Source organism: Pan troglodytes, chromosome 22 (assembly GCF_028858775.2).
Source record: "Pan troglodytes isolate AG18354 chromosome 22, NHGRI_mPanTro3-v2.0_pri, whole genome shotgun sequence".
In the NCBI taxonomy this organism is placed as follows: Eukaryota; Metazoa; Chordata; class Mammalia; order Primates; family Hominidae; genus Pan; species Pan troglodytes.
Genome location: NC_072420.2, coordinates 22444426 through 22463817, shown reverse-complemented (window position 1 = coordinate 22463817; position 19392 = coordinate 22444426). Strand labels below are relative to the sequence as shown.

General features: G+C 34.7%; 1 protein-coding gene across 5 annotated transcripts in view; it reads right to left on the bottom strand.

Annotated features, from left to right (window-relative positions):
• NCAM2 (neural cell adhesion molecule 2) overlaps positions 1-19392 on the bottom strand; it is a 548173-nt gene that overhangs the window by 112345 nt on the left and 416436 nt on the right. For all 5 annotated transcript variants that reach the window (XM_009446220.5, XM_054675113.2, XM_531397.8 and 2 more), the window contains one exon: positions 13284-13380. In XM_009446220.5, coding sequence (XP_009444495.3) covers positions 13284-13380 — 97 coding nt within the window. The remainder of the gene's footprint in view (positions 1-13283; positions 13381-19392) is intronic.

Below are 19392 nucleotides of genomic sequence, written 5' to 3'. Positions count from 1 at the left end.
GCATTTTCTATACGATATAAACATTTTATTGAGGTCCAGGAAAACAATCTCATGTGTGTTTAAGAAAAAAAAATAAAAGAGAGATAAAGAGGGTAGTTAAAACGTTAGAATACATAAATCAATTATTCAACCATCACCATAAATAATGGTGCCTTGTGAAAATACAAAATGTATTTTCTTTGCATTCACCACAATTATATTACTAAATTGTAGGTAAGTGCTAAGTTTTGAGAAAAATGTCAGTATTATGAACTAAGTAAGACTGTAAACTATTAGGTCTAATTTCATTTATATATTATCCAATTAAATTAAACCTTTAGTTGAGATATTAAAATGCTATTCCCATATTTTCAAAATAGCTATAAAATTCTTCTTGTGTGTTTTATTTTAATCCATGCACTACTTAAATTATTTCAAGTTCAATAAGGTATCTTGGGTGGACATTTAATTTAGTGTCTAATATAAAAAATTATTTCGGAAAAATTATCTCAAAGGCAGAGCACGCAGAACTAGAAAAAAAAAAATCCCAGTGAGGGATTTTTGAAAACTCTACTCCAGAAACATCAAGATTTAGAGACACATTAACATTAATTTCTCTATGAATCTCTTCCTCTTTTGTTCCTATCACATCTGAAATAATCTTAAACTTTGGATAAAAAATAATTTTTTTTCAGAGAGGGAATATATATATATGTATATACACACACACACACACACACACACACACACACACATATATTATATCGTTTGGCTCTGTGTCCCCACACAAATCTCACCTTGAATTTTTTTTTTTTTTTTTTTTTTTTTTTTTGAGACGGAGTTTCGTTTTCTGACCAGGCTGGAGTGCAGTGGCATGATCTCAGCTCACTGCAACCTCAGCCTCCCCCGGGTTCATGCCATTCTCCTGCTTCAGCCTCCAGAGTAGCTGGGACTACAGGTGCGCACCACCATGCCCAGCTAATTTTTGTATTTTTAGTAGAGATAGGGTTTCACCATGTTGGCCAGGATGGTCTCAATCTTTTAACCTCGTGATCTGCCCACCTTGGCCTCCCAAAGTGCTGGGATTACAGGAGTGAGCCACAGTGCCTGGCCTCACCTTGATTTTTAATTCCCATAATCCCCATGTGTCAAGGGTGGAACCAGGTGGAGGTAACTGAATCATGGGGGCGGTTTCTCCATGCTGTTCTCATGATAATGAATAAGTCTCATGAGATATGATTGTTTTATAAATGGTCTGGCTCTTCCCGTTTTTATAAAGGTCTGGCATTTCCCCTGCTGGCACTCACTCTGTTCTGCCGCCCTGTGAAGGTGCCTGCTTCTCCTTTGCCTTTCAGCATAATTGTAAGTTTCCTGAGGCCTCCCCAGGAATGCAGAACTGTGAGTCAATTAAATTTCTGTCCTTTATAAATTATCCAGTCTCAGATATTTCTTCATAGCAGTGTGAGAATGGGCTAATATATATATATAAACTTGACTGATAAATATGCAGTACATGTGAATTTCAATTCTTATATCAGTCATTTACATAAAATTGGGGCTGGGCATGATGGCTTACAACTGTAATCACTGCACTTTGGAAGCTGAGGTGGGCAGATTACTTGAGGTCAGGAGTTTGAGACCAGCCTGGTCAACATGGTGAAACCCTGTTTCCACAAAAATAAAAAAAATAGCCGGGTGTAGTGGAGTGTGCCTGTGATTCCAGCTGCTTGGGAGGCTGAAGCAGGAGAATTCGTTGAACCTAGGAGGTAGAAGTTGCAGTGAGTTGAGATCATGCCCCTGCAAATCCAGCCTGGGCAACAGAGAGAGACTCTATCTCAAAAATAAATAAATACAAATAAAAAATCTCATATGGCAGTCAAAAGTCAAATGTACTCTTTTTGCTAGAGTTAAAAAAGGTCACTGTAGGTCATATAAAAATATGCCTTATAAATAGTACTGAGCAAGAGCCAGGAGCACAGCTTTACGGCCTTTCACATGTGAATACTGTAAAGAAATGCCACAGCATATATTTCAACTCTAATTAGAAACTGTAAATTATTTAGAGAGCCTATGAAGTACATGATGTTACAACTCTAAGGTTCGAACACACTTGTAGAATTCTGATGCATCCAAAAGTCTTAGAACTATTAAAATCATATCTGGAAATACAAATTTTAAGATATCTAAATAATGTTTTGGCCTTCAAATATTCTAATAATTTTCATGTTTCCTTAATCTCCAGGTAAATCTGCATGTCTTTTCAGCTGTAGGTTTGATCCAAAATTTACTTATAAGTTTGATCCAAAGTATAGGAGAAAGGCAAACAAATGCACACGGATCCCCTTAAAAAATGCCAATTCTTCAATCTGTGCTGAGTGGCTGATTCCCTAATGTACATTAGGTCTAAGTTGGATGTCATAGGCATTACACTCCAGTTTGGGGACATGTGTCAAAAGTGAAGGTAGTATATTCTGGGGGATGAGAAGGAGATATTATCTATCCTCTTGGGCTTCCATCTTTGAATATATGGTATAAACATGATTGTTTTTACTCTGACTGCAGAGGTTGCACCATTCACAAACTGTGCACCCTGACATGGTGCACCTGCAGAGAAAGAAGAGCCCTTTTTTTTTTTTCAGCACAAAGCCACCATCATCAAAATATGGGCCAGTGCCTAGTCTCTTCTAGTTATATAGTCCGTTTTCAGATCTGCTGGCACTTACTGTAGCCTTTTTTTCATATTATTTTCCACTGGCCTCTTATTTCTATTACTTCTTTTAAAGCAAAAGCATGCTTATGACTTTCATTCTCTTTCTAAATATTTTTTACATTTTGGTTTTATAAGTCCAACTGTCAACTGACTACTAAATTGTAAGTTTCTTGAGGAAAGAGATAAAACACTTTACAAACACACATTCGCACACATGTATTTATACATGCATACAGATAGATACTTGTAACATAGAACAAAGTGACTGGAATATAGTAAGTTCTCAGGAAATACTTGATGAATTAAATATTTCAGTAATGAAAAATTATATACAAAGATACAGAACATATCTAAGTGAATAGTGTCAGATGTGCCTAGAATCAACATCTCTAATTCTTCTCTTCACTTTCTGGATTTTTCTGTAATCTGTAATTGTCTTCACCCTTGATTCCTATCTATCTTATACATCACAATCAGTCAAAACACTATTTTAATAATTCCTGCATTATAATTCTTGTATCTATTTCTTCCTTCCCATTTCCTCTGTTACCTCCCAAGCCCTGGCCCTATCTGACTTTTCCTGTGATGCCATTAGTGGCTCTTGGCTTCCTTTTCTATTGGATGTCTAACAAAAACATCAATGCACGAGGCATGCAAATGCAAAATCAATCTTTGTAAAGAACCACTCTGATCACATCACTTCCCTGCAATGGTATTCAGGAGCTTCATTTTCATTACAACATTAGTCTCGATCTTTTCAGCCTCATGTTCAGGATCCTGGATTATCTAATGCACTGGGTGTATGCAAATATACTGGTCTACTCTAAAAGACTTTCAGACACAGCCCAATATTTCAACTGAGGCTCATATCGGATGCTCAGTTTTACACACTATTATTCCTTCATTGTTACCATATTTTTCTAAACTATTTTCTAGTATCTTATATCCCAAAAATTGATGAATACCATTCACCACTCAATGAATGAATAAATGAATAGAAAAGCAATTGTGCAAATACTTATTTGTTTAATTACCCTTTCTCTTCACCTCTAACAGTGCTGGCAAAGTGCTGGATTAAGAGACTGGATATGTCATGAGAGTCCATGGATTCAAGACCTGGACTTGCCACTTTTGTCAACTACAGCCCTTAATCTTTTCACATCGAAGTAGTTTTCTCTCTCAAATGGAGATTAGAATAGTACCACGGCGAGTGTTGTTGGAAATATCAGGTAATGTTGAGCACTTAAACCCTAGAATACGTTAAAACTCTTAGCAAATGTCAGTCATTGTAATTTTTTCTATCCCTCCATGATCATCAGCCTCCTTCTATTACATACTTTTGTATCCATTGACATGTATCAATGTTTTAGTCAAATGGCAGGTAATGGATACAATATCGATGTTCAGCTCAGAATTTTTTGAGGTGTGTAATGGCAAGGAGTTGGTGCCATGACCTAGGAGTCAGATGGATACAATCTCTGGAGTCACTGAATGAACTTGTGTTTATTAAACTCCCAGAAGCTATTCATCTTGCATAACTGAAACTTTTTAATCTTTGTCCAACATCTTCCCATTTCTCCCACTCCCCAGCCCCTGGCAACTACCATTTTTCTCTGTTTCTATGGCTTTCACTGTTTTAGAATTCCACATATAAGTGAGATCATGCTGTACATCTTTATATCTTGGCTATCTTGGCTATTGTGAGTAATGCTTCAATGTAACCAATGTCTTGGACAGCTATCACGTCTTGATTAACTGATAATGGAACTCTATCTTCTTATTTTCCAAGACTAAACCCTTCATCTCTGAATGACATGTCTTTTCCTTTTGTCTTCTCCAAAATTTTTCTTTATCAGATAGCTCTTCTCTTCCTGTTTCTTCTTCTTTGGAATTTTATTCTTTCTTCTCAGTCTTATTACTGTGAATTATAAAGATCTCTTTCTTTTTTCAATCCCACTTTCTTCTCAGGAAACATACTCTTCTTTTGTTCTTTGTTACTCTGTTTCAATAGATTATTTCTAATTTCTGCCCCAACATCTTTATTTCTGAGAATTTGCTCTCCCAGCACGCATAGTTCATAGACACTAACTGTGCTCTTTTTACACATATGAGGCTGTGGTGTTGCTAAACTTAGATCCAGGAATCTGAAGAGTTTGATTTTTGTAAACTCTCTTTTAAAAGGAAGTGCTAGCATGAATATTATTTCAGAATGGTGTTTTAAACCCTATCCTAGATATTTTTCTATTAACACTCAGAGTCAAATTACATGATTTAAGACACTCCTGTTTATCATAAGAAATTGCAGGCTAAAATCTTCATTTCCTAGACTCACTTGCTGCTATGGTTCTAAGTTTCATGTAGTGAATCTAGAATGAAAGGTACATGTATACAGTTTAGAATGCTGGAGGGGTGTGAATGTCAGTCCCACTTTTCTCAGGAGGTGCACATGGACAAGAGGCTCTGCAGATATGAATGAGAGTAGCATCCGAACTCCCCATTCCACAGCCTATTCATCCAGTTTCTGGAGTGGTGTGGCTGTGATTATTAGCTGAGGGGTAACTTGGCAGGAGGGCTTCCTGACCTCTAGTTAGTCATTGCAGACTTCACATGTGGACCACGCTTATGCTATTTTGTGACCTTGAAGGTAGAATATTGGTGGCTGTCTTTGGTCTTTTCTCTGCCTTTCCAGTGATTTCATAACCAGCTTGTTCTTTATCATAAATCAGTTTCTGCTTGATTTCCTCATCAATTTCTATCTGGTAAAAGTCTCAAATACTAAAAGAATTGGAACATAAGTAACTGAATTTCCTAGATCCAGTAACACTGTTACATGCAATGTCACCATAATTGCTTACAACTCAAGGACTTCTATGCTGAGATAGGTTCTATCTATTTCTGTTTTGAGTGGCTACCTTACTTCTATAACGTTTTATATACATTTTTCTTGTTTCGATCATGCTGTGGTTTGAATGCTGGTTTCCCTCCACATTTTATATGTTGAATATATTATTAAGAGGTGGGGTCTTTTGGGATGTGATAAAGTCATGAGACATCCACCCTCGAGAATAAGATTAGTGCCCCCATAAAAGAGGCTGAATGAAGTATGTTTGCCCCTTTCACCATATAAGGAAACACAGAAGGCACCATCTATAAAAACAATTTGGTTATTGGACCTACACCAAAAACCAAATCTAATGGTGCCTTGATCTTGAATTTCCCAGCCCCTAGAACTGTAAGCAATATATTTATGTTGGTAATACATTACAGAGTCTAATATATTTTGCTATAGCATCCAGAATAGAGCAAGAAACATTGTGAGCTTAATCTAATATTATATAGCCAACCTGCAATACATCTGAAATGCTGTAAATTCCTTCTCATTTCACTGCTCACCTAGTTTTTACCAATTGCCAAATCCAAATTATTATTTAGACTTTTTCACAATATTTGACCAATTATATTTACATTTGTCCTTCAAAATAGATACACTATCTCCCTGAAAAATTTCTTTCATTTTTTTTTGTTCTTATACATCCATGAATTAAACTGAAGTCGTCCAGAGATCTGACGTTGGTTTTCCCATTTTTACCTCTAATATTCTCCATAGCAGTGTTCATTCACTACCAAGATATCAATGGAAATTATTTCCTCCAAATATGAGTATGTCTTGACCCTTCTCACAACTCACGGACACCCAGATTCACTTATCTTTAGTACTGGGCATTTCAACAATGGCTCATAAGCAAATCAAATATAACACAATGAACCATTCAAACATTCAATTTAGAGCTATTATGAGCCAGAAAAAAATTTTGAAGAGTGAACATTAGAGTGTTTGAGTTTAAATTTATATATTTTAGATATTTGGAGAAATTTGGAAATTGGCAGTTGTGTCACTTTTTTTTTATTATACTTTAAATTTTAGGGTATGTACACAACGTGCAGGTTAGTTACATACGTACATTTTATTCTATGTTGAAATCTGTCTCTAGAACACCACCAAGATAATTTTCTAAGATACATGAATTATGTTGCTTTATGAATAAAAATCTCCAAATTTCCCTCGTTGTATACCAGACAGAATGTAAACATGATGATTTTTTTTTTTTTTTTGGAGGAGGAGGAAGAGTCTCGCTTTTGTCGCCCAGGCTAGAGTGTAATGGTGTGATCTCGGCTCACTGCAACTTCCGCCTCCTGGGTTCAAGCAATTCTCCTGCCTCAGCCTCCCGAGTAGCTGGGATTACAGGCACCCATCACCACACCCGGCTAATATTTTTTTGTATTTTTAGTAGAGATGGGGTTTCACCATGTTGGCCAGGCTGGTCTCAGACTCCTGACCTTAGATGATCCACCCGCCTCGGCTTCCCAAAGTGCTGGTATTACAGGCGTAAACCACCTTGCCCTGCAAACATGATGAATGTTTTTAAGATCTATAACTTAACTTCTCTCTACCTCTCTACGCACATTACCAACACTGGTCTTCTCATACAATATACCCTTCCAGTCTTTCATTAAATGCCTTACTCATTAACAGTCCCATCCTTTCAGAGCATAGTGCCTACGTACAAGTGTAACCTTGATGTTTCTTTGAGTCTTTCCCTTTCTTCTTCCCTGGACCTGTTTCTACTCCCTCTTTCAGACTCAATTCAAAAGTTGACACCTTTGGAAAGCCTTTTCCAAGAACTCCAATCAGAATTCATTTTTGTTCTCCCAAACCTTTGATTCACACTTCTACAGCAACCTTATATCTTTTGAACTCCAACTTATGTGTAAAGACCAGATGCCATGTATTATTTACCTTCAGATTCCCAAGATCTAGAACAATGTGTAGTACCTACTAGAAATTCATTATATTTTTTGAGTGAATGAATTAAAAAGTGATTAGGAATTGATGCAAACATGGATTCTCTGAAAATAATGTCAAGTTATCCTGATTTCCTTTCCTTCATAGCAATATGAGAATGAGAAAATCAAGAATATATTATGAATAGTTTCTGAATATCACTGTTTGCTTAATGAGTTCTTTGAAAAATCAAGATGTAGACTTGTCCAGGCTAGATCATAAAACTGATTATGTTAAAGAATCCTGGCGTTATATTTAGGTGAGGAAAGTGTGATACCAAATGAACTAATTTTAACATGCTTTCAAGTGTTATGGAGCAAAGGTCTGGCTAAGATAAAATCTAGGTACACAGACCAGTAGATCGGCCATAATTCCATATCTTAGAATTCTATTCAATTGATCCAGTTTAACCTGTAAGCCAATCTCTGTTCTCAAGGATGACTTATACAGGCTAATCCTGACTCTGGTTAAAATACAGATGAGTGCTTCATGATATTGTACTTGTGACTTAAATCAATCCTGAAAAAAAGAGCTAAAATATTGAATTTGACAGGGTTTCAGTAGGTTAAAAAATGAGTCAAAACTGACAAGATGAGATTTAATAGGGGTAAGTATAGAGTCCTGAACTGAGGTTAAAAAAAATCAATTGTGAAGCACAGTATCAGAGACCTCCCTTAATAGCAGTTTGTGTAAAAAATTGGTAGTACAAGCTCCTAAATGGAAAAAAATAACAAAAGTCAAATGAATTTAACATTATTTAATAGAAGTATAATGTTCAGAATAAGTAAGGTCATTATTTCATTTTACTAAGCCTTGGTCCTTGAAGTCTAGATTGATGTATAATAACTAAAGAGGTATCAAGGTACTGACTTCTATCCAAAAGAAAAGTGACCAATATGAACTATAATGAGGCCATAATAATACCTACCTAATATTTGTTGAGTACTTGTCATGTGCTGGGTGCTTGAATGCATTAACTCACTTAGTTGTCACAATACTGTTACCAGGTACCTCTTGGAATGACTGCACAGAAACTCTTAAAGAGCTGAGGCTCTCATTCCCCAGGGGCTGGACATACTACCTGATGACAGCTAACAGCCAAGTCCCTCCCATAAAATTGCTCAAGAGAAGGTGACTTTATCAGAAACCTGCATCAATTAATGAAACAAAGGTGGGATTATTTTATTTAGGATTAAGGTTTAATATAAAAAAGTTCAACAGTTAAAAAATATAACAATGATGAAACAAATTAAGAAATTTAAAAATATATAAATGAAATTACTTGATAATAATATTTAAAATGTAGGGTAATGATTTTTTAAGAAAAGAAATAATAAATATGCATATAAATATACAGAATGCCTTGTCAGATAATCATCTTTTGGAAGTAGAAAATTGTAAGGAAGAAATAACACTATATAGTCAAACTTTTATTTAGCCTTACATGCTGTACAACTTTAATTTGATTCAAGATATGTACTTTAATCCAAATAGAGAATGCTTCCTACTAGAAAGCAGGATCAACACCTAGGAGGTGCATTTTAAAAACCAACTTTATGGTGAAGTCTTAAAATATATACGTATTTGTCTGTCTTATATTTCTAGTTAATATTTTGATTAAAAGTTAAGAAAACAAAATTATCAAGCACATATGTGAAATATTTCATATTTCTGTAACAACATAGAAAGATTACTTTTTCCTCCCAATGTTCTAAAGACAGAGGAGATAGGTAAAAGAAGACTACGTCAACTCCTGCTCATTAATAGGAAGTCAGGGTTTAATGGAAAGTCCTTGCTTAGGGTTAACTGACTTAAACCAAACACATATACATTTTACTTCCATTTCAAAAATATTTCATTTTTATATTATTTTTATAGGTGTAGGGGGTTTTGTTACAATCACATATTATGTACTAGCAAAGTTTGGGCTTTTAGTGTATCCATCACTAGAATATTGAACATTGCATCCAACAAGTAATATTTCAATCTTCCCCTCTCTCCCAGCCTCCCACCTTTGGGAGTCTCCAGTGTCTATTTCTCCATGTGTGTACACACTGTTAAGCTCCCACTTACAAGTGAGAACATGCAGTATTTGAATTTCTGTTTTTCAGTTGTTTCACTTAGGTGAATGGCCTCCAACAAGCCTCTTTGGGTTGCTGTTTCTGTCTTGGCAAGTGGGCACTCTTTTTACCCTCTCTGGATCCCAACACTCAACACTGGACCCCTGCAACACTCCTTCCACTCCATTCACTCTGCTCAGGCTTTCACACCCCATGCCAGGCTTCTGTGCTTCACCCTACTCCTACACAGATGCCTACCTCATTCTGATGTAGGGCTGAGTTATTAAAAAGGGAAAATGCAAGGAAAAAAGAAGGAAAGGAGGACAAATGGGAGGAAAAAAGGAAAAAATGTTTCTGAATGCTGAAAAAGTAATTGTTTCCTATATTACCACTGAATGTGTACAAAAATTTCACACTACATTTTGGCTCTAATTAATTCCCTTTGGAAGTAAGGTATTCTCTTACACTGTAAAATACCATATGCCAAATGATCTTGACCTTTTACAAGGCAAATGGGCCAATGAAATCTTAAATTGTGGTATCCTCATATATTAGGAAATATTTAATTTTTTATATAATAAATGTCTTACATCTTATTTAAAATCACAGTACAGTTTCAGTGTTAGGATTCTGCAGGACAGATTAAGTTTTCTACCAAATATTAGTATTAAATAAGAGTACCATAAAATAAAGCATATTTATACATGTTGATATTTAAATGCATATTTCCCATCTAAGGCTGACTGTCTGAATCATTTTTATATCTTCATTACAATTTCAACTGAATCCACCTTTTTCTAAAACAAATTCTTAGCCTGGAATTGTATAAAATTTGGAATATTAGGAAAATTGCTGAAAAATATTCAAAAAATTTTCCAATATTTTCTAACTCAGCTTTGATGAAAAACTTTAATTTTTATTATGGTTGGACAGAAGAAAACTCAGTAATTTAATATAGTCACTAGAAGGATAGGAATCAAATATATTTTTCAATGAACAATATTGCAGTAAGTATTGTGAGATACAAAGGTACATGCACATTAAATACTACCTGTGAATTTCATGGAATTATTTAAACCTAATCAACATAATGTTTTAAATACCAAATATTAATACACCCTCCTAAAAATTCTGGTCATTTATTAAGTTGTACCTAATCGAAAAACACATCATTTACGAAATGGCAATATACAATACTGGATCAATATTAATAATATTATATATACATATATTGATCCTATATCTAATTATTTATAAAATTATATACTAATTTAAAGAAAAGTTGCATAATTTCCAAAGGCTTGGAATTAATTTGAGTAGTGAATGTTTCTTATTAGTACAGTTGATTCTTCAATTTATTATCTATGCATTTTGGTGAGAATTAGCACACTTCATTTTCTTATAATTTAGTTTGCTGGTATAACAGTCTCTTCACATTTCTAAACTCCCTTATCTTGATTTTTTTTCTCCCTGCCTTCTTCCATCAATTCCTTCCATGTAATCTCTTTTCTCCCTTCTCTATCAATGTAGTAAAACCTGAATTGGAGAATAGCAGGTTCTCTAAGTTACATAATAATTTGACATTATTAGCTTAAAAATTTCCCTTCTTGGCCTTTACGATCAATGACATTAATATTTAGAATATATTTATACAGCAGTAAAAATGAACATTTTTCTGAACTTAATATAAAATTAAAGTTATAAATAAAATCTCTACCTGAAAAGGTTATAAAATTTCTTTACAGATGCTTTTAAGTCTGTTAAAATATAATATTACAATAATTTTCTGATATTACTTTACCTAGTCTTAGAAGACTGTAAATCGCATTTTTTCCATTTGAGCTACATAAACTATTTTTTAAAATGTATTTTAGGATTCCTTATCAGTCTTGTAAAACATAATGGCAAATTTTATAAATAAATAAACAATATCTGGCTTTCTGGTTTGTATGAATTTTTTATTCTATATGTTGTTATTTCTATATCTTTAAGTTTTAGAGGTAAAACTAGAATATTAACATATACCTACAAAATAAAATATTTTCAACAAATTTATGTAACCTTCAATTTTCTATTTTCCTTCAGAAGTAAGATAGCTCTTCGTACTTTCAAGTCTAAAAGTTTAAAATATATTATTATAGTTCATTTTTTCTCAGAGTGTTTTGCTTTTTAATTTTTTCATCAGGATTCTCTCTTTACTTGAAATATAATTTAATTTTTTAAAAGTCAGGAAACAACAGGTGCTGGAGAGGATGTGGAGAAATAGGAACACTTTTACACTGTTGGTGGGACTGTAAACTAGTTCAACCATTGTGGAAGTCAGTGTGGCGATTCCTCAGGGATCTAGAACTAGAAATACCATTTGACCCAGCCATCCCATTACTGGGTATATGCCCAAAGGATTATAAATCATGCTGCTATAAAGACACATGCACACGTATGTTTATCGCGGCACTATTCACAATAGCAAAGACTTGGAACCAACCCAAGTGTCCAACAACGATAGGCTGGATTAAGAAAATGTGGCACATATACACTATGGAATACTATGCAGCCATAAAAAATGAAGAGTTCATGTCCTCTGTAGGGACATGGATGAAACTGGAAACCATCATTCTCAGCAAACTATCACAAGGACAAAAAACCAAACACCGCCTGTTCTCACTCATAGGTGGAACTGAACAATGAGAACACATGGACACAGGAAGGGGAACATCACACTCCAGGGACTATTGTGGGGTGGGGGGAGGGAGGAGGGATAGCATTAGGAGATATACCTAATGCTAAATGACGAGTTAATGGGTGCAGCACACCAGCATGGCACATGTATACATATGTAACAAACCTGCAAATTGTGCACATGTACCCTAAAACTTAAAGTATAATAATAAAAAAAAATCGAAAAAAAAACCATGACCGTTCCTAACATCCAAAAAAAAAAAAAAAAAAAAAAAAGTTCCCTATTTCTTTCACAAATATCTGACTTTTAAAGTTGGAGGGATTAGAATCAGGTTTTAAAATCAATCCTGATGAGTAAATACATTCTATGTGCTCACTGTATAGCAGATACAATGGTTTCAAGTTTTTAAAAGTGATTCATTCTTTATAAAAAGCAATCTGTATTGTTACCTATAAAAATGTAAAATATATTCTTTGCTAACATTTAAAATTACATGACACCCACTTTTTGGAAGTTCATATTTTTGTTATAGACACGCTAAAGTCTAAGGTTTTGGAAAATTTTTATGCATGCAAAATTGTTGTACATATTTACAGGGAACATGTGACTATTTAATATAAGCAGACAATATATAATGATCAAATCTGAGTAACTGGCATGTCTGTTCTTTCATACAATTGTCATTTCTTTGTGCTTGGAGCATTCCAAATATATTCTTCTACTTTGAAATATGCAATAACTTATTGTGAACTATTATAGCCCTACCGTACTACTGAACAGCATATCTTATTCTTTGTAATCAACTGTAGTTTTATGCTCCCTGAGTAACCCCTCTTATTCCCTCCTTCCCAATATACTACCAAGCCTCTGGTAACCACAGTCTACCTGATATCTCCAAGAGATCCATTGTTTTAAATCCCACATGTAAATGAGACCACTTTATCAACTTAAATTTTCATTTGCTTTCAGAAATATTGTGTGCGATCTCAAAAATTATTGTGCTATACTTACCAGCCAAAGCAAGAATATATTCTTGAAATCTTGTTCCTATATGATTAGTGGCTGTGCAATTATAGCGTCCAAAGTCATTGTCAGATGTGGGTGCAATCTGAAATAATTATAATAACAAATGTTACAATTCTAAAACATCATAGAAGTTTTATAATAAACCCCAGTATGACTACCACTTTCACACATTTCATTTTTTACCCAACAACTCCTTACCATATATTTTTAATTTTCTTTATTAAGTAAGCATTACTAAATAATACAAATCCTTTTATGATGTATCCATGAGCCCATAATATCCACAGGACTAGGCAAATCAGAATTTATCTATTAATTCATTAAGTAAACAAATGGCACCACTTCGATGTATCTATTAAATAGCATAACCATTATATCTACATATATGTAAAGCTCAGAAAGTAGTACACAGTTTGAAATATATATGTGTATATATTTATGTATACGTATATATATATATATATCTATAGTTTGCAATCAATGTAGGTGTAAACTTGAAAACAGGAAGCTTGTAATAAAAGCATTGTTAACTGTTTTTTATGTTTTGGCCTCAGATCAGTTTGCTTTAATGTTCAACAAAGTCTCCAGATATGTGATATTTCTCTCCCTGTTTTGAGTTTATTGAACATATAATACTAACGAAGGAGGAAGGATCATTCTTAATGAAATCTTTCCAGGAACATACTGTGCAATAAAATGTTCCTCTTTGCAACAATACTCATAGACAGGCACTTTTTCTCGCTATCTAATAACAGTATCTTGCTTCCATTTCTGTTCAATTCCTACCATTCTTTTTCACTCTAGGTAGAAAATAGCTGACCTCTATCCTTATACATTTGAAATCCATAATTAAGTTAACCTTCGGGGATTCTATTGGTGAACACTGAGACAAACCCTGTAATTCCAATGTACAGAAATTCTGAAGTATCAATTTAGATAAGAGATTTGATGATAGTAATAGATATAATTTTCAATCTCTGTAACTATTATTAAGAGAGAATATGCCTACAAGAGTTGCTGTTAATTTCAACTCTATCCCAAAAGAGGGAAAAATGATTTTGTGGTAATGGGAGGCTATTAACTAAGAGTGCAATTTTGAGGTCCATTGAAGATGATAATTCTGAAAGAGTACAGAAAAGCTGTGTCATTCGTTTTCTAGTCAGCTGTCCATCTAGAAACAGATCATAGGAATAAGCTTAGAATTTGTAACAGCTCTTACATAATTACTGCTAAGTGATTAAAATATTCATTTTCCTTATGTGGAGCTTTTAATAAGCAAGGCTAATTTAACTCTAAACTAATTGTTCTAATGAGAAAGAGATTTAACAAAAAAATTCTTATTCTACATGCATATGAGAAAGTTATTTGCAAATTCAACAGCGAAGAATGTGTTTACTGAATTAATATAATGCCAAGACAGGATAGCCACAACAAAGAAATGTGACTATTACACAGCTCCTTAAGATTAATAATTTAAATAGAGCCATTTTCATTGGAACAATTTCTTAAAAGCTCAATTCATTTTTTTGTTGTTGTTCCTGGGAGTTCAGCTATCAACAGATAAAAGTTCATCTTAAATAAGCAACCTATTATCATGTTGTATGCTTAATAAATAAAGAAAACACCCATCACGGCATAGATTAAGACACACACACACACACATCCACACACATGCTCTAGATATAATCTGGCCAAATCATGTACCCTGAAGCTTATTTGATGTATTCTAGGAAAGCAATATAAAACTAAAGTCCAATAGTGGTTTTACACTTAAACCCAGCACAATGAAATGTTATATAATTTTATGAAAATATAAGATAATATAACGAGGGTATATTATAGACCATTAAGTAAAAATATTTAAATGTTTAAAATGTGCAAAGCATTGAAAATATTAATCAAGAAACATCTACTGATAAACATCCACTGATAAACATCTACTAGAAACATCTACTGATAAAACTATTTCTTCATATTTAAATATAGGCATACCTGTTTTATTGTGTCTTACTTTGCCATGCTTGCAAGATAGTGTTTTTTTTCTTTTTTCTTTTCTTTTTTTTTTTCACAAATTGAAGGTTTGTAGCAATCCTGCATTAAGCAATCTAACAGCACCATTTTTTCAACAACAGTTGCCCATGTCCTGTCTCTCTGACTTTTCGGTAATTCTCTCAATATTTTAAACTTTGCATTATTACTAAATTTGCTATGGTGATCTGTGATCAGTAATCTTCGATGGTACTATTGTAACTGTTTTGGAGAACCACAAACTGTGCCCCTAAGACAGTGAACTTAATTGATAAATGTGTGTTCTGATTGCTCCACCGACTGGCCGTACCCTCATCTCTCTCCCTCTTTGGCTTCCTTATTCTGTGAGACATAATAATATTAAAATTAGGCGAAATCATAATCCTACAATGGTCTCTAGGTGTTCTTGTTAAAGGAAGAGTCACACATCTCCCACATTAAATCGAAAGCTAAACATGATGAAGCTTAGTGAGGAAGGCATGACAAAACCAAGATAGGCTAAAACAGAAGCCTATTGCAACAAACAGCCAAGTGGTAAATGTGAAGAGAGAGTTCCTGAAAAAAATCTAAAGTACTACGCTAGTGGACTCACAAATGATAAGAAAGCTAAACAGCCTTACTCATGTTATGGAGAAATATTTTGTTGGCCTGGATAGAAGACAAAGCCAACCACAATACTCCCTTAAGCCAAAGCCCAAGTCAGAGCAAAGATCTAACACGCCTCAATTCAATGAAGGCTGACAGAGGTGAGGAAGGTGCAGAAGAAGAGTTTGAAGCTGGCAGGGGTTAGTTCATGAGGCTTAAGGGAAGAAGCCATCTTTATAACATAAAAATACAAGGTGGAGCAGCAAGTGCTGGTGTAGAAGCTGCAGCATGTTATCCAGAAGATCAAGCTAAGGGCCGGGCCAGGTGGCTCACGCCTGTAATCCCACCACTTTGGGAGGCCGAGGCGGGCAGATCACGAGGTCAGGAGATCGAGATCATCCTGGCTAACACGGTGAAACCCCGTCTCTACTAAAAGTACAAAAAATTAGCCGGGCGTGGTGGCGGGCGCCTGTAGTCCCAGCTACTCCAGAGGCCGAGGCAGGCGAATGGTGTGAACCCGGGAGGCAGAGCTTGCACTGAGCCGAGATCGCGCCACTCCACTCCAGCCTGGGCGACAGAGCAAGACCCTGTCTCAAAAAAAAAAAAAAGAAAAAAAAAAAAGAAGATCAAGCTAAGATCATTGATGGAATTGACTACACTAAAAAATAGAATTTAAAGTAGATGAAACAGTTTTCTATTGCAAGAAGATGCCATCTAGACTTTCATAGCTAGAGAGGAGATGTAAAGGGCAGGGTTCAAACTTCCAAGGACCTGTTGAATCTCCTGTTAGGGGCCAATACAGCTAGTGACTTAAGTTCAAGCCATTGTTCATTTATCATTATGAAAATCCTAGGGTCTTTAAGAATTATGCTAAATCGACCCTGTGTTCTATCCATGGGAAAACTAAGTCTGGTTGACAGAACATCTGTTTACAGCCTGGTTTATTGAATATTTTAAGCCCACTGTTGAGATATAGTGCTGAGAAAAAAAAAAAAAAAAAAGATTCCCTTCAAACTAGTCGTGCTCATTGACAATGTACCTAGTCACCCAAGAGCTCTGATAGACATATACAAAGATATTAATGTTGTTTTCATGCTGGCTAACCCAACATCCATTCTGAAGCCTGTGGATCAAGGAGTGATTTCAACTTTCAAGTCCCAGTACTTAAGAAATACAATTTGTGGCCGGGCGCGGTGGCTCACGCCTGTAATCCCAGCACTTTGAGAGGCCGAGGCAGGCGGATCACGAGGTCAGGAGATGGAGACCATCCTGGTTAACACCGTGAAACTCCGTCTCAACTAAAAATACAAAAAAATAGCCGGGCGTGGTGGCAGGCACCTGTAATCCCAGCTACTCGGCAGGCTGAGGCAGGAGAGTGGCGTGAACCCGGGAGGCGGAGCTTGCAGTGAGTGGAGATCGTGCCGCTGCACTCCAGCCTGGGCGACAGAGCGAGACTCCGTCTCAAAAAAAACACAACAAAAAACAGAAATACAATATTTAAGGCTTCAGCTGCCATAAAACAGTGATTACTCTGACGGATCTGGGAAAAGTCAACTGAAAATCTTCTGAAAAGGATTCACCATGCTGACGCCATTAAGAATATTTGTGACTCATGGGAGAAAGTGAAAATATCAACATTAATAAGAATTTGGAAGAAGTTGATTCCAACCCTCATGGATGACTTTGAGGGGTTCAAGACTTCAGTGAAGGAAGTAACTGTAGATGCGGTGGAAATAGAGAGCTAGAATTAGAAATGGAGCCTGAAGAAGTGAATGAATTGCTGCAATCTGATGATAAAACTCTAACAGATGGGAAAATTGCTCTTCATGGAGGAGCAAATAAAGTGGTTTCTGGTGGTAGAATTTACTCCTGCTGAAGATGCCTGAAAAATGTTGAAATGATAACCAAAGATTTAGAATATTACATAAACTTAGTTGATAAAGCAGTGACAGGGTTTGAGAGGATTTACTTCATTTTTGAAAGATGTTCTGCTATAGGTAATGCCTAACAAACAGTATTATATGCTGTTAGCCTTATAGCATCACCTGCTACACAGAGATCTTTCAGGAAAGGAAGTGTTAATTAACAAAGTGCTTCACTGTTGCCTTATTTTAATAAACTGCCACAGCCACTCCAACCTTCAGCCATCAACATTCTGATCAGTAAGCAGCCATCAACCTCGCGACAAAACGCTTCACCAATGAAAAATGTTACAACTTGCTTAAATCTCAAATTATTCCCAGAAAATTTTAGTAATTATTTTTCAGTTATGTTATGTAGACCTTTTTTATACATCGTGCTTTTGCACACTTAGCCAACATAACTTTTATATGCACTGAAAAAAGCAAAAATTTGTGTGACTGGCTTTATAGAGATATTTACTTTATTGAGGTGCTCTTGGAACTAAACCTGCAATATCTCCAAGGTATATCTGTATCCAGCTAAAAATGCTGATATTAATTAATGATATTAGGTTTGGACAGAGTATAGTGAACTAACAAATATAGTTTTGAATATCTAAATATAAGCTAAGTGTATAATATTAATAAAGAAGCTTGCTAGTCTTTTTCTTAAACCTAAAAATATTTATTTCTTCTATGTATTCCATGATAAGAAAGTCATGGACACAACAGCAAGCACCCCTATTTAGGATATGAAACAAAGATACAGACAATGCAAAGTACAATATTATTCTAACAAACCTATTAAAACCAATCCTTCTTTCAATGTTTGCCCACATATTGAAAAGTTTTGTAATTTCCTCAGGATGTGGTCAGTTAAAAAAATAAAGTTTTGATGACCTTGACCTTTACAGATTACAGAGGCATTTATTGGCAGTAACTTAAATAATTTATTGAATATTTGGTTATGTTTTAAAACACACCATTTTAAAAGTTTGAATATATATACTTAAAGAAAAAATCTTTAAAACAATTCAATAAATTTATTACTGACAATTTGTTAAGTGTAAACTTTTCCTATATTTCCTTTTATATTCTAAAGAATTAGCACATATATGACTTTTACAATAATTACTAAACAAAAGTAACTGTCTCAAGCAACTGTATATACTAATAATTAAATATTAGTAATGCTCATTGTTGCTTTCTCTTTATGTTATTGTTATTTTGTTATGCTATGTTTTCAAGTTGTGTTAATCACACATTTATATTTTTCATTCAGAATTTAAATTTAATTTGTGAGAGTATACACATAAACATGTCTGTTTAAAGTCAGTGGTTTAGCCAACAGATCACCTGGCTGTGTGTCAAGTAAGCAAAAACTGTGGGTTTTTTAAAATTTTATTTTGGAGTGCAGAGGGATGTCTTTAGGCAGAAGTTTAAATAGCATACACTATATACTATGTTGTATGTATAAAATGTCCCTTCATATTAAATATAGAGAATTATGAGTTGGCTGAGGAACTAAAAAATGTCAAGATGAAGTAAAGCAGAAATTACACATTAGTCTGTCATTTACT